The sequence below is a fragment of the Paralichthys olivaceus genome, chromosome 12 (assembly GCF_024713975.1).
Source record: "Paralichthys olivaceus isolate ysfri-2021 chromosome 12, ASM2471397v2, whole genome shotgun sequence".
In the NCBI taxonomy this organism is placed as follows: domain Eukaryota; kingdom Metazoa; phylum Chordata; class Actinopteri; order Pleuronectiformes; family Paralichthyidae; genus Paralichthys; species Paralichthys olivaceus.
The window spans coordinates 23,382,804-23,407,527 of NC_091104.1; the positions used below are offsets into that span (position 1 = coordinate 23,382,804).

At 37.4% G+C, this 24,724-nt stretch overlaps 1 protein-coding gene across 1 annotated transcript; it reads left to right on the top strand.

The window, feature by feature from the left end:
- The first annotated feature begins 1,101 nt into the window (after window positions 1-1,101).
- tpo (thyroid peroxidase) lies at window positions 1,102-22,142 on the top strand. The gene is made up of 13 exons (XM_020084783.2): window positions 1,102-1,365; window positions 3,134-3,215; window positions 3,315-3,475; window positions 3,780-3,900; window positions 5,488-5,617; window positions 7,258-7,452; window positions 7,977-8,450; window positions 15,073-15,331; window positions 18,377-18,547; window positions 19,945-20,182; window positions 20,284-20,492; window positions 20,615-20,788; window positions 21,706-22,142. Exons 1-13 carry the CDS (start codon window positions 1,275-1,277, stop codon window positions 21,717-21,719), a joined length of 2,319 nt encoding a protein of 772 aa, XP_019940342.2. The 5' UTR covers window positions 1,102-1,274; the 3' UTR covers window positions 21,720-22,142.
- Window positions 22,143-24,724: the final 2,582 nt, after the last annotated feature.

Below are 24,724 nucleotides of genomic sequence, written 5' to 3' on the forward strand. Positions count from 1 at the left end.
TCAAAACTCTGAGATCATTTGTTGTTTCTTTGGACTGAAATACTTCTGTGCTGAAGCCAAAGCAGTCACCGTGACAAAAACAGGGCACAGAGCACCACATCCAAGATGATCTTTAGCCCACTGCTGAGGTCACTGCCAGCTGCTGCGACACGCACAGCATCATGAAGTTGCAACAGCACCACGTCAAGCATGAATTTCAAGTGTGCTGCTCAACTATCAATGGGCCGTGACTCTCACAGTTGACCCCACTGGCGGCACTGGACCCTGAATGCTAACTGAAGTATTTGTGATGAGGGGAAGTTTCCAGGGCAACTTCAGGACCGCTGCCATGGCCTTTCCCACTGATAGTAATCCCTACAGTCTGCATCTAAAACTTAGAAAATAGGCTCGGGAGAATGGAGGCACAGAGAAGGAAGCAGGACCATGAACCCATTAAAGCACTGGAATGACTGCTGCTGATACTGTGCCCTTTTATTTCGTCTGTTCTGTCCTTGAAGCAAAGTCTGATAGAAAGACAGTGACAAGTTTTATCAGTAAGAGTGCCGTCAGAGTCGGAACTATTAAAAGAAGATGTAAGCAGCCCTGCACTATTTTAATAAAATACATTAATGGTGATTAATAATAAGATAGATGGCTCTGGTGAAAGCTGTTGTCACTGAAAGGCCATGCTGCATAGGATAACAATAAATGCTAAGCAGGCTCATTTCCATGAGCCATAATTTACTTTTTTCTTTGATGGCCCCCAGATAGTTTGAGGCCAGACCACATCAGCATTTACAAAATCAACACATTCTAAATGAGTCACTAGATTTGGTAGATTTGCTCTGTAGAGTAAATTCACACATTTATTTGACTTTATTTAATCTACTCTGTTAAAGTATAAACTACAGAGCCCTCAGGGTCACTGCAAGGATTCTTCTGACAAACACTTTTGTGTTACTTCGCAGTTTTGTCTATCCTGCAATACTTTTGTGTTTACTCCCAAAACTTTCTTCATCTTCATGTTTTCTGTGGTGAGAGCGATCCAGGACAAATATCCAAGTGGCTGAGATAATGGGAGGGGAAAGTTTTTTTGTTTTTTTTTTTTCAAATCACTCAACCAATGACAATAGAAAGACTGAATCCCTGAGTTCCTCCAGTGAGGCCGGTTTATTTAATCTTGGACTCTCTGCCATATCTGAATATAAAAAGACTGGTTCAACAGGCCACCCAGCACCAGGATACTTTCTTATTGGGAAAATCTTTGACTCTTCTTATGTAATTTGCCTGGAAAAATGGCTTGGTTTTTAAAATTAACTTTCCATGCAGTGTTGATTTGCATTGTTCTCCAGAGTTTTTCAACTGATGATGCTGGACAGCTCCTCTGTAAGTATTAATTTCTTTTATTTTTAGTTTTTTATTAAGGTCTTTTCTTTTCATTATAAATGTGTCATAACCAATGTTAAAGGAGGGATTGGTTCAAATGCAGTTTGCTATCATAGAATGGCAAGAGAGACAGCCAATGATAAATAACTCATAATAAAGCATAATTAGGGTTTTAATCTTTGCTATTGATTTGAAGAAAGTGAAATGTGGATTCTTAAAATATTCGAATTTTTTCTAGAGGCCATTCAATCTCAAGCAGATTTCTTGCTGTTTAATGAACTGGTGCAAAAATGTGTCAAACATTTTTCTTTGTGTATTGATGTAATGAAGCCTTAAATATTTTCAAATATTAACTTTTAACTGGCAAACTAAATTTTACATGTAGGTTTTGAAAACCAACATTGTTTGACAAAAAGTCAGTGATAGAAGAAAGACTCAGAATCTGCTTTTAAATAAAGGAGCTGATATGATGTAGAAATATTTGCCTAAGGTAGGGTGAATTTATATGGGACTGTTAGTGTGGCTCTGTCCTTTTCTTGAATAGCCCAGTAGAACTAAAGCATTAAGTCGACACAGACTCCAAAAAAACTCAGCAGTCCAGGTACTTTGTTTAATAATCTTTACTGAAACCTTATTTTTGTAGTACAAAAGAAAACAGACAAATAATTCAGTAATCTATTAAAGAACTGTGGAGTGTGAGCACGGTGGAAGACTAGTGTGCTCTCCACTCTAGCTTCAACAAACCAAACTAAGCAAGCACAGTTAGCACATTAATTTAGCATTTCACAAATGGTTCTAATAGGGTCTTTGAAAATGTTTTAACCTGCTTTACATATTGGATCAACATATATATCTTACTGTAATCCTTAAGACGTTTTTAAATTACACCAGCAGAAACAATGGAGATAACATACTCAGAGGAGACATGAAACCTTCATATTCTTTCATAGATATTTGATAATCTGGGACAGGTCACTTTGTAACCTAGGACACTCATATTATGCCTTAAAAAAACATAAATCAACTTTCTTTATGTATGACAAGGTCAATATTACCAATTCTTAAAAAGCATTCTGGGAAAATGACAGAAATCTCAAAAAGAAATGTCATTTTTATTAAAAACCAGTCGAAATAGAGAAAAAAATTGAATTACTTTAAATATTCTATTAAATGTTCAGTGTGTAGAAATTAGTAATATCTAGTGGTGAAGTTTCATGTTGCAGCTGAACACCCCTCAGCTCAACCTCCTCTTCCAAACATTAAAGAGAACCTGTGGTAGCCTTTATTTATTATGAAAACTCAAAAGGTGTCTAGTTTGTCCAAACTAAAACACATTTTCGACAACTAAATGCATATTTTGTTGCTTGAGAACATCATAAACATAATTTATTATCAATTAGGAACATTAAGTTATTTACAAATTGATATCATCAATCTGAACATGAATCTTGTGTTATGACCTTATCTTGCAATTCCAAGGGGGGTGGGTGTGGGGTGGCTTCTGATTGATAGTTCCTTTACCCCTTTCGATGACATCACCCCCATGAAGTCATGTGATTTCAGTCACATGATGTCCATGCAATTGTATTGCATTTACCCTTAAAACTAATTTAGCAATTACCACTAAAATGTTAATCTCTAACATTTTTGCTGTATATACAATTTAAGTGTAGTACTTTTGTAAATGTAAAATTTACAGTTGATACTGTGGTCACAGGCTGAGAGCATGTCATGACATTTTAACGTATTTTTGTATCATATCTTCCAGGTCCTATCAGGGAGTTGATTATCTCGTCATATCAAGAAAGCCTCCAACTTGTAGAAGAAGCCTTACTCCACTCTAGACAAAGGTAATACACTATCAAATGAATTGACTCATCATCTGACTCTGTTCTGAAACAATACTTGATACAAAAACGGACAAAAAGAAACTCAATTTCTGTGCACAGACGGAACGAGCCCTCATCCTCCAATCGCATGTTTTCATTCCATCGGCAAACCGCGCCTGAGACCCTGGAGATCTCCCGAGCGGCAGATGTTTTTCAGACAACTCTGCAAGTCCTGAAGAACAAAGCACGAGAGATATATAAAAGGGACGTCACGGCACCAGGTAGAATTGCCTTCTTTCATTAAACTCAGAGGATCTCACAGTGAAACAAAACATTAGAGACAGTTTGTTGGCAAGAAGTCAAAGCTACATTTCCATTTGGTCCATTTAACAATGAATAATATAAATGGATGCAGACTGTTACTAAAGTCCTCGTTGCAGACCGTTAAAAAAACAAAAGGGAGACATTCTCAGCTATTGTTTCCTTTTTGATAATGTGTATCCCTTCAGATTTAATAGGCTTTTAATGTGTGGGAAGATTGTATTCCATTTAAGTTCTCTTGTGTCAACTTCACTTTGTCACTAGAGTTGTTTTCCAGGGAAGATATAGCCCTGATTGGAAAGCTGTCAAAGTGTCATCCAACACATCTCACCACCTGTCAACACATCTCAAAGTACCGCTCCATATCTGGCCTCTGCAACAACAGGTAGAGAACTGCTGTCTTACCTTTGGTCAAGTACCAGAACCATATTGTTACACAGTAAAAGGTATTATCGTGATTCCAATGCAGGATTCTCTCTGGAACTAGATGCAATGCAAATTATATAATCAGTAAACGATGTAATCCCAACAAGTACACCTATATACTGCTCTCAAATTAAAAACATGAACAACCATTTTTAAATGTATCAGGTTTCATGCTCTCTGTCAAATGCAAAAAGATAAATGGATTTTATTTGGCAAATCGCCAAAATAAACTATAATCTTCTTAAATTCAATCAAGCTGCACTTAATTTCTAAGTTCCCTAAATGTGGCTGATTTCCTGATCTTTTCAGCCATATCTATAAATTATTCCCAGGGAAAATTGTGAAAATGTTGAAAACACATCCTTCCAACAAGTTTTGTGGAAATCAGTTTGTTATATTTAATTTAATCTTGCATAGAAATAAACAAACCAACCAACACACAAATTCAGACAGGGGCGGAATTACATCCTGGGTGAGCGTAAATGACTCAGAGCACGAGATGAGGCACATCTGAATTACTGACATTTGACCCTAACCGAAATCACACAAATCACAGTTCACTCCACTGTTATGGGTGCTATTGAAATGAGATGTATGCTCTGGATGTGGACTGTGTCATACATTTATTTTAGTCACCAGTGTTGTTTCTCCTTTAACCTATAAAACAGTATTAGAGCCATTTGAAGAAAAAATGATTCTGAGATTTCTAGAACAATTTTGCCATGTCAAAATAATACGCAAATGAATTTGATGAATTTAATAAAATGGTAATTTAATTAGGAAAAAACCTGATTGTTAGGGAAAAATCAAATCAAGTCCTGATATCTCAATAATAAAGTTGGAATTTAACTAGAAAAAATGACTTCATGTTACAAGTCTAGAGAAAAAACATTGTTTAGCAATTAAGCAACAAGTAGAACTCATGCTCACAGGAGTTCCGCTCCATCTCATTGTTTGTTCAGAAATGATGAAGTATCACGCAGGTGTGACCAATGTCGGCCCTGCAGCTGACCACTGCCAAACATTTCATCTTTCACAAAAGAAGCAACTTCAAAGTCTGCTTGGTTCTTTGTTCACAATTGACACTGTTTCTTATTCAATGTCTTCAAAGCCTTGACACTTATGATAATGTGGTGCTGATGAGACAGATCTCCTGATAGTCCCCCTGTGAAATGAAACATAGCATTAAAGATTATTTTTTTATTATGACATTTTTCTTTTTAAAACTATGACTTTTTTCTTAATGCCTAATAATAATGATAATAATAATAATAATATTCCCCCCCTTATAGTCCATTGTAGTAAACAGTAATAGCTTGCTGAATAAAACGTATTTGCGCAGCATAACATTTTTCTCTCTGTCATGTCAGTCACAGAGTATATCCCTCAATTAGCTAACTCAGCATAAGATGTTCATTTGATGTCAGTAAAAATGTAGTATTTTAAACTCTTGCTGACCGTGCGGTGATAAACAAGTGATGCAGCATTTACTGTACTGTTTTGTACCACAGCATTTTTGGACAGGTTTCATGATTCTTTTTGTCAGGCAAAATCCTCTCTGGGGAGCAGCCAACACTCCCTTGGTCAGATGGCTTCCAGCTGAATATGAAGACGGGGAAAGACAACCCAAGGGTTGGAACCGAGGACGGCTCCATAATGGATTCCAACTTCCCCCGGTAATCTACAATATTTTGCTCCGACCGACACTGAAGTCTTGGTGGCGAAATTAGAAATGAAGCAACTTGCCCTGCAAACCCAGAGTTAACATTACATTTAATTTATTTTTGGAACCTGTTCTACAGCAGATTAAGTCCACGGCAGCAACAGGAGCAGCAGAAGTGTGTGTGCGATAGATGAGACATAGATTAGAGCTGCATTCCAGTGTAATGGCCTCTGCTGTAAAATACATTCCATAGCTAGTTCCAGAAACTGTGATGCTGATATTTGCATTGAATTAATTGATTCACTCATTACACAGTGAGAGTGAAATCGTATGCACAGTTACATCCAGCCTGCAGTTTACCTTCATATATAAGAAATATGAAATTATAATTTACTTGTGTTTTCGATGACTAACTATCCTAACTTTTCCTTTTTGTTGCATAGATTAGTTTGGAGGGATAAGAAGCAGGATCATATCACAGCCCCTTTGTCACTTAGGGCATTTATTTATTCAAAGTAAAGAATGAACCAAACAAGAAAGCTTTCCTCCATAATAACCCCTGATTGGTACACGAAAGACCATCCCCAAAGTATATGTTCATTCACCTACAAATTCCACAAATGTCTGTATGTGGAAAACATATCTAACTAACCCTTCATCAGAAGAGATGAACGGTTAGCGAGTACTGTTTTCCACAGACCACATGAATGTGAAGCCGAAGAGCTATGTGACACGTGAACTGTAAATGTCAAATTTGATGCGATTTGGGAATGTGATATTTTCGATTCAATAAAATTTGAACAAACATGTGACCAATGTTCTGTATGTGTGATGGCGAGCTAACAGTCACTCTGGGGACCAAGTTTAAAGGGCTAGATCACCCAAAAATTAAAATTACCTCATTATCCACTCACCACTATGCCGATGGAGGGGTGGGTGAAGTGATTGAGTCCCCTTTTGAAATTTCAAGGGTAAACAGTGTTGCACCTGAATTCAATACAATATAAGTAGCTGGTGACCAATTGTTCAAACATTAAAAAAAACATAAAAGGCCTCCATGATGCTCCTGTGGTGTAAACATTTGGGCTTAAAACACAATGTAAATGAGACAGTTTGTAGTCAAATTTGAAAGTTGGGGCTTACAGACAATTAAACATTACACAAACAGTACGGAGCCATTTTATATATTTATTTTATATATGTTTTTCAACATTTGAAAAGAGTGGTCACCATTTACTTCAGTTGGATTTGGCTGCAACGCTGTTTACCCCTGAAACTCTTTTTTTGTGGATTCAAACACTTCACCCAGCCTTCCATTGGCATAGTGGTGAGTATCATTTTCATTTTTGGGTGAACTAGCCCTTTAACCTGTCTTCCTCAATATCCTATGAATTATTTTATTTGAACATAGTGGACAAACACTGACAAAGCTTTTATTTTAAAAGTTGGGACCTTGGGTCCAATGATTGTGTTGGTTGCTTTAACAGACCTTTTGAAATAGCTGACATGTTGTGTGTAAAAATAAAATGACACCAGTTCAGTAAAATCATTCAAACCACACACACGAACAGTAATAAAGCAAATTCAGTTTCATTTGATGAAAAACATTGACTATGAAATCATCCAAAATAACAAATCCTCTTGTGCCAACAGCCACGTGAAGTCAGCATGGAAATAATGAAGGGCTCTTCAAAAAGTAAAGATGACGCCTATTCTCAGCTGCTGGTTGAGTGGGGGCAGTACGCTGACCATGACATCACCTTTACCCCCCAAAGCACTGGCCTTTCACGTCCCACTGCGGACTGTCTGAGCACGTGTGAAAATCTGTATCCCTGCTTTCCCATTCAGGTAATCACAGCATGACACAGATCATGAGTCCGTCCACATTTTACTCATCTGAATCTTGATCGTTCTGTTTTCACTGCCCTGTGTTTAAATAATAATAGTTCAACATTTTGTGAAGAATGGTGACCTGCTTACCACGGTCTGTCCAACCAGTATCTGATTACTTTAAGAAATAATAAAGAAATAATAAAGAAATAATCCTTCACCTAAATCCTCTTCAACACAAAAAATTGCTTTAAAACTGAAATTATCTAGATTAAACAAATCAGGTATAACTCAAATATTAGTGGAGCTTTAGAGGCGTTGAAAGGTAACTTTTTTGCCACTGGACAGAGCCAAGCAGATCTTTATGTGAGGCTAAGTTGTGGGAGACATACGGGTCAGAGATAAAGAAAATAAAGAAAATTTAGCAAAAAGCAAATTACCTTTTTCCTAAGACGTTAAAGTTTTCTTTCAAAATTTCACAATCACAAGAAAAATACATTTGACAAGGGGGTTAAAAGTAAATTATTTTGTCTTCTCTACAGACACATGAAGGCTGCATGCCTTTCTTTCGCTCCTTACCGGCCTGCTTTGTCAATCCCGAGTCAGATATTGAACAAGCTCTGCAGCAACAACAGATGAATTCCATCACATCGTTCCTGGATGCTTCAGTTGTGTATGGCCACAGCCTGAAGATGGAAGGCGCTCTCCGCGATCTCTCTGGCCTCAATGGGAAACTTGCCGTCAACGACCTTTACACAGATCCAAAAGGAAGACCCTACCTTCCTTCTGTGGCCACTTTGCCGTCATCATGCCTTCAGGATCAGGATGGGGAGAGGGTGGAGTGTTTCAATGCGGGAGACACCCGTGTCAACGAGGGTTTGCCGCTGACCACGTTGCATACGTTGTGGCTCAGGGAGCACAATCGAATTGCAGAGGCACTGAGAGGCATCAATCGTCAATGGAGCCCAGAGACTATTTACCAGGAAACTCGCAAGATCATTGGAGCCCTGCACCAGGTATGTCATTAGTAACTGAAATTGTTTCAATAAGTCAAAAGTTAAACCAGTTTAAACTGACTGAAAATTGCACAGTGTTGCACCCGATCTGGGATTTTTGAGACGATATGATGCCAATTTTAGGGGGGAAATTAACGATGGGTTTCTATGGTGAATCATGGGATCAGGCGATGAGAAGAAGCGCAACTTTCTGACACCGTCATTGAGAAGCTTGTTATTGTGGTGAAGTTGAAGAAAGACAAATTGTTTGGTGGCCACAGCAGTGACATCCAGAATAAAAGAAAATGTACTGAGTGGTAACGTGTGGAGTGAGAGAGAGTATGATGGAGAGGATTGTGACTGATATAAAAATCAGTCGGTTTCAAAGTGGAGGCAAAAAATAGTAATTACCCTTTAACCAAACTGCACTGATGTCCCTACCTGTGGCTTTGACACTTTACAACTAACAATTCCTGTAAAATCCCTCCTGCTGTAGTATATTTTTATATTTATATATTTTTGTTTCCTATTTTTTGTTCTATATTTATAATTGCACAAACACACCACCTCAAACGTGTAAACCTACTGGCAATAAACCTGATTCTGATTGTTTCTCTTCGCCAGAATGTAAGGGGATTTGTATCGCCTGAATGTTTTTTAATCATCCGAAACTGCAGACATTAAATTAGACAACAGCTGTGATGTCCCCAATCTATAAAATCTAACAGAATTATTTTATTCCCGAAAGGGGCTTGAAGCGAAATAGTAAAAATTAAACAGTGTTAATCCTATCACACACATACCTGTGTGCTACTTGTGTTTGTACTGGGATGGTTTGGTTCCATCTGGATGCCGGGCTGTGAAATACTGGACTCAGTTCATAACAAAGATCACAGCTCTATAGATTCTATATCAGCTGATGTGTCAGTCATCATCATTGGCCAGGAAATCATCACAGTCGCTAAACACTGTCAGGGGGGACGAGACACCGAGAAATTTCTCAAGAGCAATTCCTGGAGTTGTCGGTAAAGGGGACCACCGACCGTACTCTTCCACCAAACACTCTGCATTTCAGGGGTAAACTGCATTGCAGCCAAATCAAATACAATTGAAGTTAATGGTGATCAATTCTTCAAATGTAAAAAACAACAGAAAAGCCTAAATATCCTCCTACTCCTAGTTAGTGCCGCAAGAACCTTTTACTTTCTACAGCTGTGGCAAAGTGCCAACATCTGTAACAAAAAATCAGAACCCATCCGAGGTCTCAAGCAAAAACTATTTTGTGGCTTTTTTCAGCCATAACTTTATGCAGAACAGTCGTGTACAGTAATGCAGTTTTTCAGGGTGCATGAGTCGCCTTAATGCTACAATGAACTTGCAGATAAACTTTGCAGAACGTTCTTTGGTTTGTTTTTTAACCTGCTGGTATGGTCATGTTTATAGAGATTACATATAAATAATAAAAAGACTATATTACTGCAACCAGTTATTGTAATTGTGCTCTGCTTAGCTATGGTCACTTAGCTGCACTGAGTGTAGCCATGGACTGATCTTGCTGGAGTGCACACAGCAGAACTGACCATGCTTACTTTTCACTACTGTGCAGTGTAACCATATGCACATGATCCCCCATTAAAACACCATTAAAGATGCAGAAAGAGAACATTTCATAGTGGTGGTGTAAAAGCTAATTGTGAGACAGAGATGGTAATGAGCAGAAAGCAAACACAGCTCATGCTGTGGTTGGTATAAAGTCAGGACAAGCAGAATATTGAGATATTCACATTTGACACCATTATTGTTAGATAGGAGACACGACAGAGAGTTTGGTGATTTTATAATCTGTATATATTGATGCCAGTTTCAGTTATATTAAAAGATGACAAGCTGATGTGAAGGATGTAAAGATGAGGCCTCTTGAAAAAAACTTTCTGTGATGAAGCAAATTCTGACTCAGGGTTGTTACCCTGCTCACAATGCAGAGAAATACACGTTCTGACTGGAGGCATGAAAACAAAAAATACAGCTTCACAGAATCAATAACAACATCAATATCAAGATCACATTAGAGTTTTAAATCCTGATTTAAAAACTGCACTGTGCTGCAGCCTGATTAATTCATAAAGCTGGCTGTTCAGTTTGGTTTGAACAGGGGTCAGGTTAATAAACACATTATACAATTATTACATCACCTTTTTTAACATTTACCTTCGAGTACATATTTACACAAGAGGAGGCCTGCACACTGTTCAGAGGTTGATGAATCATTTTATTTTCTCGTTTATTTGATGAGTTTAAGAACTTCTCTTTTATAAGTTCTGTATTTAATGACCTGAGCACTTCCCCTGTCTTTTTATCCACATGCTTTTTAAAACTGTAAAACATATAATGCATATTTTCAGCATTAGCTTCCGCCTCAGCACTCTCCCTCAGTCCAGCTCAGAGCAGCATCTTTGTGTCTTTTGCTATCATAACGTCTAATTAAGGCCATTTGGAGTGAATAAAATGGAATCATTAAACAGGACATCAGTTATTCCCATACATTTAAAGGACAGCAGCTACACTCCCCTGGATGAATATTTCACTGAAGAAATGTGCCAAAGACACAATGTATTAAAAAACATCAGCATGGAAAAGTGGACTTGAAACTCAGCTTTTACGTCAACACAAATCAAATATGCTCAGAAACGTGAACATTTGAGCAACCACAGCTACATGATGCGAAGTGTGCAAACAACACCTGATGACAGCAATACTAGTAATGTTTTTATGAGCGCGTTTCATCTAATTTGTACGATTTGTTGTTGTTTTCTTTACTCTAGAATGAGCCCTTTATATTTACATCTGTAAGATTCTGTGGCAGTGAACAAACACCAGTAAGGATGCTGGTAAACCTGAGTGTGTGCATTTATGTGAGTTGAACAAGACAAGATAAAGCTAAATAGTGAAAAGCTTCCTCTACATAGGGAGCTTCCTTCTGATATAACTGATTCAGAACTTGTACGACCCTGACAGCTGTCGTTTTAAGTCTGGTGACTGTAAGAATCAACCAGCCGTGGAATCCGCTGCTTTGCTGCCATAGCAAAGTCTCAGCACAAGGATATTTTACAAATCACCTCAGTGGTGATGCTGCAGTTTCTAAAACTGGCTTCTAACAACTCGTCTGAGTCCATGTTCAAAGTGACAAGGCTATAAACAACTATTAAAAACAACTGACCACAAGACAACTTGTATGTATGAGATATTACTCATATGTAAGGGTGAGGGTTAGAGTAAGTTTAGGTTAGGTAAAAGTGAGAAGTGGTCATATGACTCTAATCTCTTTAATCTCCTCTCAGCTAATTCAGCTCTTTTTTCATTATGGCTTTCACAATTTGCTCCCATTCATAACTTTTTTAATGAACTGTTTATAAGATCTATTTTGAGACTGTTTATGACAAATCTGTGGAACACATTTTTTTATATCACGTTTAGTTAAATCAAAGTTCTTAAACTAAAGACCTTAAATAAATAGCTAGGTAGTAGTAACAATTTCTAAATAGAACAACGGTCACCATGAGGACCACCATGCACATAGTAAAGTGCAGAGAAAGGGAATCTCCAGGAAAGTGTAAACATTTGTTGGGAAAGAAGAAAAACTACGCAAATGTTAAATAGGACCAAAAAAATCCCTGTGTGCAGATTACATTCTTCCAAAAGGCCAAAATGATCTTCGATACAAAACATCCACAGTTTTAGAGAAATGCACATCATAAAAATAGGAATTGGGCATGGTGGCACTATCTAATGTCAGAAGGACAGTTTAGACACTGACAAGTATTATACATACAATCATATTCCCTGAGGTGGATGATTTGTATGTAATTCTGCTCATTGCCACAATATAATAAACTAGAGAACAAAGTTTGGAGATGCTATGAGTAATTATGTGTGTTAAGTATGTTGGGTTAACAGTAATCTGAGAAAAGGCTAATTAGAATAAAAACTTTCTCAAAGCGGGCCCATAGAGGAAGGATGTCATAGAAGAACAGTGTAACCAGGGGAGGCCAGCTTTCAATTTATTGTCATAAAGCAAAGTTCCTATTACTTTCACATTATGCAAAGTATTTGAAAGTAATTCTTCTGAATAGGTACATTAAAATATCACTATAGCAATGTATATAGTCAAACCCTATACATGAAGTGGTCCCCTCTGGTTTCCCCTCCAGGAATTGCTCTTGAGAAATTGTTCTGTTTATTGTTCCCCCCCAAACATCCATCATCTTTGTTACCTACTAAACCAAACTATATTCATAATAACTGTAATAATATTACAAATTATCTCCACGTAACCTCCGATTACAGAACAGACTTTAAGGCAACAGTGCTGACTGCAGCAGCTGAGTTTTGAAGCTGAGCCACATGTTGTTGCACTATAAGTTTTAAATTTAAGGATCTATTTCAGGCACTACTGCAGTTCATTTAGAAACATCTAATGTAACCCACAGCAATAAGTAACCATTACTATTAATGCATTAACATAAACTATGCGGTCGAGATAAACATCGATGCTTAATATAATGTAGTAGTATGAGTGTTGTTTATATTATTGTTAATAGTACCATCAAAATGGTCAGTCTCTAATGTGAAAACTTTGCTTGTTATCCACCAAGAAAAAAATATGCCAACCTTGGAGCCCTTTGTAACTTTCAGTGCCTTGAAGCCAATTGTCATGGTTTGTTTGTCTATATAGTTTCTCCTCAACAGCTCTCAAGACATGGATGGCTGTGTATTTTATATATTTTTTATTTTATATTTTTCCAAGGGACTAGATGCAAGATTTTGTCAATAATCATGTTTTCAATTATTTTAATATTTCTAAAATTAGATTTAATGCAGGATGACAGACGACTTGATAAGTAGAAGAGTCTTGACCTCATAATTTTAGCTTATAATTTATTTGAACAAAGTTTGGTGCTGCTTTAGGGCAGTATTACAGTTTCTGCAACTGTGGTGTGTTGAATTAAGGGAGAAATAGATGCATGAGTCATCTTCATATGCAGAGTTACTGTAGCATATAAATTAGAAATAATGATGGGCCCAGGAATGAACCCTGAGGCACTCCATGAGTTCAGCATTTACAGTGCTCTATGGTCACACAGAATGTCCTTTCAGAGAGATAGGAACAAAACCAATTTTAAACTCTTCCCGATAAGCATAGCCAGTGCTTAAAGCATTCCATTTTTTTTGTCAAAAGCTGCAGTGAAAATCCAAAAGCCATAAAACAGACATAAAGCACATTCAGCTCCTGAAAGACCTCAAAGTGCTGTAATCCACCAAAAAACGTATGGAAAAATTATCAAGATTATTGGCACAGCCATTGAGCTGATTTTCTATTATTATTTCTGTCTAAGAAGGGAAGATTAGGTATCAGGAGGATGTTATTTAAAATGGTTTGATTTAGAAAGCTTTTTGAAAAGTGGTTGACGTCTGGTCAATAAAAAAAAAGAGGTACTTGGTTAGAATTAAGTGAGGAATTGATTATAGACAGAATAAATGGACAGATTGACTGAAAAGACTGTTTGATAACTTATTTAAGAATCTATGATGTGGTCTAGCTATCCCATGTTAACTTAGGTCTCATAAAAAATATTCAGATTCACTTATTCATGTTAGCTTTTCAGAAAAATGCTACTGCTCAGTAGTCAAGCCTATTGCCTATTGCCTATGTTCTATGTACTGAGAGGGGCAATATCATTGTGTTCTATTTAGTTTTTAAGAGTTTACAACATAACCCTAACCCTAACAGGAGGATGACTAGAAAAAGCTTTTATAGCTTAAAGGGACAGACCTTTGCCTGTTTAGAGTGTTTCCTTGCATTAAGTAAAAGACTTGACTACTCAGAGACACTCCATTTATGAGCTCAGCTGTCAGATAAATAAATCCCAAACTACAAACTGTATGCAGAAACAGCAGGACAATTCAGGAAGAATAATGTGAATTTGCTAAATTCTGCCTAAATCTTTTGTTGGACTTCCAGCCAAAGAAAAAATGTATATCACTAATACATTTTCAACACACATTCAAGCACCATATTTTGATTTTATTTGTTTATTCCAGCTAGCACTGTTTTTGTTTAATTAAAGTCTATGCGTGTAACTCTGCCTTAAACTTACTGCTGAGACTCTTGCTGACAGTCTTTACACTAGATTAGAGGGAGCTCAATGAATTCAGAGGTATACTCACAGCAACAATTGTAGATTTGGAACTTGAAAACTGAAAACAAATGTGATCTCATCGATGTGTGTACAGTTCAGTCTGTGTGCATGCATGTACACTATATAGGGATCTGTGTGATACTGTATATGTTAGGATTCAGACGGTGAACCGAGGCCTTTATAAATAGTGATGTGGGCAGATGAAATTCTCTGCAGTGACCTTTGAGGGAACAAATGTGAAAGGAAACCTCCTGTGGGAATTTCTTTTAGCTGTACACGTTCACCAGGTATTTAATAAGTTCAGAGCAGGGTATATTGTTAAGTTGTAAAGTCTGTTAAGTGATGTTCTCATTTCCAGCATAATGAGGTAAAATGTATGGCTCAGGTTTAGATTTTCTTTTATGAATGTTTAAGAGATTGTCTTGCTCTCTTTCTTTGACTCCCAGATCATAACCATGAGAGATTATGTTCCAAAAATTATTGGTCCAGAGTCTTTTGAACATTACATTGGACCCTATGGAGGATACAATCCAACTACAGACCCCTCAGCCTCCAATGTGTTTGCAACTGCTGCCTTCAGGTTTGGCCACGCTACCATCGGTCCAATTATCATGAGACTGAACGAGAGCTTCCAGGTACATGAGCACCTCCCGCCCTTGAAACTACACGACACTTTCTTCAGTCCATGGAGAATAGTCAAAGAAGGTCAGTACACTCATAATAATAATATATCCTGTACGCACATCCTATGAAGAGAGAATGTAAAATTAAAATATTTGGGTCAACTGCAGCATCAGAAGTCTGTCTTAGTGGAATACTTAGTTGCATACACATCTATAGAATCACTCATTGTGCTCCCAGTCACATGAGACTTGTTACAGAAGGTGCAAGCATCTGTTTTAGACACTGCAGGAACCTTCTTCACTTATTATCAGTACATTACTTATTTACTACTCACTATTTATTTACATTATAGTACTTTATCTATCAAATGTAGACCATGAACACTTGAGTACATATAGCAAACAAACTGTGATATTTTTTAACCTGAGGCTTATTCTCATCATTGTGATTACTCCAATAATGGGTCATGCTAACTTAGCTCTCACCACCTTATTATGGAGATTCAGTTAATATGAACCGTACATTGTGGCAAGCAGTTTAAACTCCATAAAGCTCCTAGATTGAACCCAAATTCACCCTCCAACTTATTGATTGCGCTGTATATGCAGTTCAATACCGGAGGGCTCACATTCATGTGCTGAAGTCTGTTAATCAAAGTATAGTGTTTATGTGTCTATAAACCATGTCTGAACTGTCTTTTTATATAAATAATTTCATGCCAGATGGAATGAAAACAGAAATGAATCCTGCTGGATTAGCTACTGTAGCAAACTGCATGGAGGTCTACTTCTCACACGGCCAGCCTCCTACTGCAGTGCTTCAGCTCTTGTTGAATTGAAATATTAAGCCCATCTCTCCATCATCCTTCTTGTCTTTCCTTCACTTTTAAACTACAAAAAATCTAAATTGACAGAGAGAGAGAGGGGTAGGATACAAAACAAAGTTCATCTCCACAGTGGTATGGATTTCAACCTCTGAAAAAGACATGCTGATATTGTTCGCGAACATATGCCTATTCATCTTGCTCGTCCTGACTGAGGGGACCCCCTGTGGGACCCGGGTCCTTGCTGAGAAATGTCATTTCAGGAGTTTGTTTCCTTGATCCTGTTATTTTTACCGCCATAAGCTCATGACCATAGGTGAAGCTTGGAAAGCTCTACTGTTCCAAGCTTCAGAGCTCAGCTCTCACATCACAACTTCACAGTCCCACTGCATTTCTGCCATCAATCACACATGAAGGAGCTGCCAAATGTCTCAACACACATGGAATTGATTTGAAAGAGTCTTAGAGGCACTGTCTGTGTCTGCTGCATTTCACTTGCACATTAGAGACAAAACACAAATAAAAGATAATGCTATGAACACTCCATATCACAGTGCTGAGTCTCTGTGTAGAGCAATTACACATTTTCATAACTGATGTCACAATGTAGATATCTTTAAGATGATGAACAGGATAGATTCAAGGTGCCAGCACATCCCTGTCCCCGACTATAATGTTCATTCTATTAGAATTGCTCTGTTATATTTACATTTAGTTTTTTTTTTTCTTTTTAAAACAAAAGTAAACAAATAGTCAGAAACAAAATACAAGAGTTAAAGACTAACTCATAAAAATGATTGCTTCATCTTACCAATTGGTTAATTCTATCAGCACCAGTGAGGGAGTGAGTCACCCCCCACTCTTTTTCCCCCCCTGGTGTGTCATGTTTGACATCATGAAAAGAATAAAAAGAGAGGCACTGTCTCACCTCGTTCTCTTAGCACATTCATCCAGGTGTCACATTTCCATCACCCCTGATTGTTCAGGAGTCATTTGACCTGGGACTGAATGCTGATTGTATATCCATTCTCATTGCAGACAAAAGCCAGATGTTAGTGGGTGTTTTAACTAGTGGAAAAGGGGCTATACAGAGAAGACATTTCTGTGGCACAACCACAAATACAAGAGCCCTCTAACTTCTTCCAATTGTAAAGAGGACGCTCATACAAAAAGAAATATTCACCAACAATAAAATGAAACAACATCAGCAAAGCAATTAAATAATGCCTACAGTATGATGTTTAACTCCTGCATTTACATTTACTCATTTATCAGATACTTTTATCCAAAGTGACAACTACAACACTGAAGCTTGAGTGCACTAGGAGATTGTGAAATAAGTTCAACGTGCAGGAGATCAAGTGAAGAAGTGCTCTGAAGTAAGTGCCAATTAGGCATGTTAGAGATGTTGGTGTTTGGAGAGGAGGTGCTGTTAGAGGAGATGAGTCCTCATGAAGGTAGATGCCCCTGGTAAGTTGCTCTGTGCGAGCAAAGACAAACATATCCAATTCCAGACAAGCAAATACGATTCTATACAAAAGTTATGCAACTTGGTTATTGTCAACTCTGTATTTGCTTTAATTTAATCTCTATATTCAAATATGACTTAATTATTTCCAGTTAGAAAGGATAACTCTAACAGCTGAAATAAAACATGTTATGGCTGGTGCTAAATTAGAAATCCTATGCCAATGTGATTTTTGCCCTAAGAAACAAAATTGAGATGAAACCGTATGACTGTAATTCTCAACAATTTTGAGAAAAATAAAATGGATTATATCTCTTTATATCATTACCATAACACATTTACTGACCTCCGATGGTTAGATTTCTCACCTTTCTGCACTGACACAATGGTCAGTAGCTTTTATAGAGAGCACAAGTGTATTGGTTCTATGAAACTATGTGTTGTTATTATAATCATCACATTCAACAGTCCATTCATCCTATTTGCTCAAATGAAAGTGTTCAGACACCAGGGGAAGCAATGGAAGAGTGATACACAAACCTGTTATCTGTCCTGAACAGCATAGAGACAGGGCATCCTTCTTCCTTCCATATTATCTATACCACTTTTCTTTGGCGGATCGTGGGCGGAGTTGGAGCCAGTCCCAGCTGACATTAGGCAAGAGGCAGGGTAAACCCTGGACAGGTGTAATACAGGGCCTTGAAATTAAATGTTAACCAAAACTTATTACTTTTTCTTTGTGTATTGTGATTTTATTGTTTTGTATTGATTGTACTTAATCCTTGCAACACATGTGTTTTTAGTTGACTGTAATAGTGACTGTTTTTGTGTGAAGGTGGAATCGAACCAATCCTGAGGGGTATAATTGCAACTCCATCAGTAGCCGTTAGCCCAAACATGCTGCTGACAGAGGAGGTTACGGAGAGGTTGGTCATCACTAATGTAAATCATCACATGGACCTGGCTTCCCTGAACCTGCAGAGAGGACGAGATCACGGTCTCCCAGGTAAGTTCTGGGCTTCGAGCCAGTGCCATTCGGTCGCATTTACTTAAGCCTGTCAAATCATTGTGACAATCACAAGTTAATGCTTAACCTGAACAAAGTTTGTTTCCAGTTGTTGAAGAGCACAACTTTTAAATTAAAAGTAAAAGTTGTCGGATTTTTGTATCTTCAGAGGGAGCTGAACAAATTCTGATATATTACTTCAAGTGATGTCAAGTGAAGTTGCATTGTGGGTCATATTGTAGGATCTCACATTTTTTAGAAACAAAATGTCCACCATAAATCTGACACTGCCAAAAAAGCACAATGCTAAATATTAATGACAAAACATCTTATTTTTGTTTGATCCAATCACTGGGTGCATGTGCATGCCGATGGTAAAAACACAAGCTTGTACTCAACATTTGTAATCACAGTAGATTTCACACTCATTCAATAATAAAACAACAGTGCATGGTAAGACTGTTTGTTTGTATTTGATACAATCAATGATCCATACTCAGCACTGGCACAGAAGAGTCATCTCCACATGTCATAATAGATGATTATTTTCACTATTTAGGAACCTGGAGAAATTCTCTGTTTGGAGGTGAATGTGTATGCAAACTACTTTACAGTGGCAACTTTTTTTTAAATCACACACCACCTTTGATAGACAACTCTGGCAGCGAGCATGGTGCATTCCAGTGCAGCTAGTATCAGTGGAAATGCAACACAAGGCTCTTCACAAGGGTGTCTGTCCTAAAACCTCTGTCAGCACAGTCAAACATAAAAGCACAATGTTAGCTCAAAAATATTCCCATGCTTAGTGCTGCGACAAAAGAGTCGTAGTGCTTATTCACTGTATATATGTAACTGTAACAACGTGTGAAATCCCTGCCGTCGGGAAAATTTAAGCACAACAATGTAATCTAAATGTATCAGTCTTATTTTCTATCATCTGTCACTGATTTCCAAAATGAAACAGTGAATTTATCTCTTCATTGACAGATCAGACGTGGACACACAACAGTGCGTGCTGTCCGACTCTAATGTAGATTATTTTCTACAGTTTCTATTGAAAACCATCCAAAAGCTTCATCAAGTGTAGAAACTTGAGCAGTTCCCTGAAACTATGTTTCTTTCTTGGAATAATTCACTTTAAAAAACAACTTTTTGTTGATCCCATAGTAATTTGGGGAATTTTTCCTGCCCCTTGCAATATGATACTGATCACGTCACACAGAAACTGGTCGATAACAATATATCAGGAAGTCAGAAGCTAAGCTAACTATCTCTATCTTCAGATTCATCTCCGCACACATGATGAAACATGAAACACATTGAGATATCAATTTTCCTCTCTAACACTTGACAAGAAAGCAAGATGATTAAGTAAATGATCCATTGTTACTTTTCAGGATACAATGATTGGAGAGTGTTCTGTGGCCTGAAGTACATTAAGACATTGCATGATCTCAATGAGATTATTGGAGATGACAAGGTTGCGAAGGAGATACTGAACAAATACCGACATCTTGACAACATCGATGTTTGGCTCGGAGGACTTGTTGAAAAGTTTTTGCCTGGCTCAAGAACTGGTCCCCTCTTCGCTTGTCTGATCGGGAAGCAGATGAGAGCGCTTCGTGATGGTGATAGGTACATTCAAATTAGGAACATAAAAGTTAATGTGTGGGTAAAGACACATTTATTGAAAATAAAAATTTTGAAAGGTGATATCATCTGTTTTTAATTTTCAGGTTTTGGTGGGAAGCTGAGGGTATGTTCACCCAGCAACAGAAGGCTGAGCTTGTAAAAGCATCTCTGTCTCGGATCATCTGTGACAACACTGACATAAGGGAGGTCCCCTATGATCCTTTCAGATTTGAGACATACCCATCTAACTACCTCCCTTGCAATCATCTCCCATCAATAAATCTGGAGGCTTGGAGAGAGGAGAGAAGCAGTGGTGAGACTGAGGCTAGAGACTGTTTGGCTCGTCCTCATCCTATTATTTAAAAAAAAAAAAAAAAATGATTTTTATCATTCCACCGCACATTAACATGAAAAACTGTTTTCACTCAATTCCAGAACTGGAGCAGTGTGGCACTCCAACAAAGATAAACAATGGAGATTTTATATTGTCCTCTGCATCTGGAAAACTGGTGGCTCTGTACTCCTGTTACCATGGTTTCCAATTAAAAGGTGCTCCTGCATTAGTTTGTGAGGGAAATCGATGGAGTGATCCGGCCCCACAATGTAAAGGTATGTCAACTATTTTTCACACATATTTGTGTGATATCATAGTGATGCATACTGTTTTCTGTAGATTCAGAAACACACACGTGTGAGGGTATGTTCCAATAGAAAAGAATTAGGCCCTTTTGTTTCCGTGTAGTTATCAAACCCATCTTCTTTAAAAGTTAGATTAACTTTGAATATCACAAATTTTCAATGCAGGAAGCAGGTTTGGAATGAATGTAACTCATCTTTCAAGCAGTCATTCACTGTATGTCAAAGAAATATAAAAATCACCCAGAGAGACCTGAACCATAGTTGAGACTGGTCCTCCATCGCAGTGAACACAATCTTGCTCATGATTCAAGAACAGGGGCTGGTTTCTTATTATAAAGATTTCAATTTTTCACTGTGGTGTGATTTTACTTGACATTGTCATGTCTGAAGTCCTGCAGCCACTTTCCAGTAACACCTATGTCAACATTGGCAATTTTAACTGATGCTACATAGTAGATATAGTTTTAAAATGTGGTTTCTGATCTCCTCCTATACATGGTTACGCAAAACAATACAAAATCAGCACATCGACACTAACTTTTGGAACTCAGGGACAAAATATGATCAGATGGGGAAATGTTGCCTTCTATATTTCTGTACAGTTTATATTCTCCTAGATGTTGTGTCAATAATTCTTCACAATGTGTCAGCCCTCTATTCAAATAAATATGCGAAAGGGATTATGTGAAGAAACATAATCCCTTATGTATGTTTAAGTGTAAACTGGGTGTTGACACTATAACAGCACCTGTCAGTCTCTAATTGATTAATCCAAGTATGCAGGCGAAGGTAAGAGATATTCCTTGTCTGTCGTGGTTGATTAGTAGTGGCTGTTTTCATTTAGATGACATGATATCTAAAGAGCAACACTGTTTTTTTCTCCCCAGGGAATCCTCATTAAGTTGTTGCAGTGGATCCAGAAAAACTTCAAGACTGGACACTTTTCTCTCTGATGGCAAATCCAGTTGTTGATTCGTATTTGGTAGCTTCCTAAAGGTCCAGTGTGTAAGGTTAAGGTGAAAGGGAACTATTGGCAGAAATGTAATGAAGAAAAATGTTTAATCTAAATTGTATGAATTATACTTTTATTTAGCCTAGAAAAGGACCAAACTAAACACTTTTTGAGTTTTTATGACATATGAAGGCTACCACAGGTTTGGAAATGGAGGATGGGGAGAGGGGTATTAAGCTGCAACATGCAATTTCAACACTAGATGTCACTAAATTCTGAACACTGTACCTTTAATCTCTCTCATTAAGTATAGTGTTGATTTTATTCAATAAAAATGAACACACTAAGTTAGTTTGTATTTTTTTCCTGCCAGCTTTTGCTGCACTGTACATGACTACATTTCCCCTAATGGAACACAGACCTGAGCTTTTGTAAATAATAATAATAATCCTTAAAATTTTTTTTAAAAAAACCTGCACCAGGGAGCCAAGAACAGGAGCCACACAACATAACCACAATGCACAAGGTTGAACGTCTGAACAAGGGACTTTCATTCTATTCCTTTTCCCTGAGTCAAGACAAACTGCCAAAACCACCTCTTCAACTACATCTCTAAATAACTGAATCACATGACAGCTCCAACCCTCCTCTCTTGAAAGTTACTTACAGTGATCAACCCCAAGTTCAAAGACATTCATTTAACCCATCACATCAGTGCTTCTCATATAGATGTAATTTTGCAGTAGATAGAGATAGTTCTCAAATACTGTACAATATGTTTTGTATATTTTATAAAATGTTTTCATATAAACGTTGCAGCAGCATGGGCTGTTGGAGCAAAATGAGTCATACATGCTACCTATTACTAATTAAATATCCAAAAATATCCATGACTCATTGCCCTGCCCTACTGCTCCTAAGAGGCAGTTGACGTATGGACGCTGTTAAAAGATAAAATAAAAACTAATAAAGAGATGTTTATATATGCCCTGTAAGGGAAATTCCATTTGACACTTCATTGTGCAAGGTGAACAGATTAGTAATCTGTCATGAATGTGCTCCTGCATGTCTTTGGCTGAACAATTCATTGCCTTGCCTGATAACTTTGTCTTGCACTGTAGCAAGACAAAGTTGATTTGCCGGATTTACTGGTGTTGATGTTGGCGCTCTGCAAGTGGAGTTACATTGACACATACTTTTTATTTTCCTGCCATGCCATGCCAATACATTTGGCCCATCCCTCTGTGGGGTTACGAAACAAATCTGAATAACAAAACCAATCTTTGTTCTTGCATATGCAAATGTGTTCAAAGAGAAAAGGCAAATAAAAACCTGTGTGTTCCAATCCACACGCAAACAACAGATGATCACATGTGAAGCTATTTTTGTGCACATCACAGCCGAATCAATGTTAAAGTGTAACTTCATTCCCAAGTTTTGGCTAAAGTGTTTCTCCCTGGAAAGGCAGGGTTAAGACATGGCAAACACCTACCCTCCCACCCCACCCAGACATCACAAAAACACAAACAACATACCAATTCCCCTGCTACAGCAAAGTTATATTGTTTATCTAACTGTGAGCTACAACTACATTAACAGTGCACATCACAGAAATATTGTACCGAACAGCCTGGGCTAAACCATGTCTGAGGAGGGTGATGGTGCCGAGTGTTCAAACTGCTAGCACATGCGGCTGTCTGAGCCAACAGTTCATACATGTGTGTGAGACAGCGACAGTTTATGTGGACAACTTCAAATTTAGAATTCTGATCATTTGCACTTTGGAAACCTTCCTTCCATTTATTTACAGATTGTTAAATATACGTTCACAGATTGCTGAAAATGCACAGATCTGGTTACTGTATCATGAGAAGCATACTAGAAACAATTTTTGCCATGGCTGTGCAAAGTTATAAAACAGGGTCAGAGATTTAATGTCTGTCATGACATCCGATCCAAGAAGTTTGAAAAATGCAGTGGAGCAAGGTTCAAGGAGTTGATACCTATACTAAGCAACTACAGACAAGGTTAAATTAGTTATATATATACAGTAGGTTCCAAACAAACTTTATTTACTGTTCACAATAAAACAAGGAGAAGAAGAAAATTGGAGAAAGAAGAAAACATATTGAAACAATATTTCATTTCATGCAATACCAGTATGCAGCTCTAAAGGCAGCCTTGAAATCAAAATAGGAGGCAAATTGGGAAAGATTGTGAATGTGAAAAGAACATTTTATGATAATGGGAGAGAATATATTGCAGCACAATGCCTTTGTATTTCTGTTTTGTAAAGGAGTGCAAAGAAGTACAGAGTATTACAATTTCTGTAACCTGGGATACACAGTAATAATAATAATAATACATTTTATTTATACAGCACCTTTCATACATAAAATACTGCTCAAAGTGCTTTACAATAAAATCAAAGACATGAAATTAGATAGATCAATAAGAACACCTTAGAGACTTAAAAAAAACTAGCAAAATGGTATAAAAAATAAGATACAATTAATTTAATATCAAGATCATAGACATATGTCTTGAGTTGTGTTTGATGTGTCGTGGGAGTTTGTTCCAAACCTTTGGTGCATGAAAACAAAAAGCTGCTTCCCCAAACTTGTTATAATTTATTTTTGGGATATTGAGCAAGCCCACCGTTAAAGACCTGAGGGAACCGTTTGGAACATACGATACGATAAAAACAATCAGATACGTATGAGGGCGCTGTACCATTAAGACACATAAAACAAATAAAATAATTTAAAGTACATTACATTGTCCCTTGCATGATGCATAACATACAAGAATAATTAATCAAACCAAAGTTGGTTGTTCAAAAGTTCTAAAAGTAGATTTCCATGCTCTATGTAAATAACACTGGTGACACCCTTTAAAAAAATTGGGTGTACTTGTGTCCACACCCACTCATGTTTTAGAGACGTGATATGAAG

Excerpts from the sequence above, each read along its gene's own strand:
- tpo (XM_020084783.2), top strand. The coding sequence starts at position 1,275 with ATGGCTTGGTTTTTAAAATTAACTTTCCATGCAGTGTTGATTTGCATT. Across the intron at positions 1,366-3,133 it reads TGATGCTGGACAGCTCCTCT|GTCCTATCAGGGAGTTGATT; the intron begins GTAAGTATTAAT and ends CATATCTTCCAG. Across the intron at positions 18,548-19,944 it reads ACGAGATCACGGTCTCCCAG|GATACAATGATTGGAGAGTG; the intron begins GTAAGTTCTGGG and ends GTTACTTTTCAG.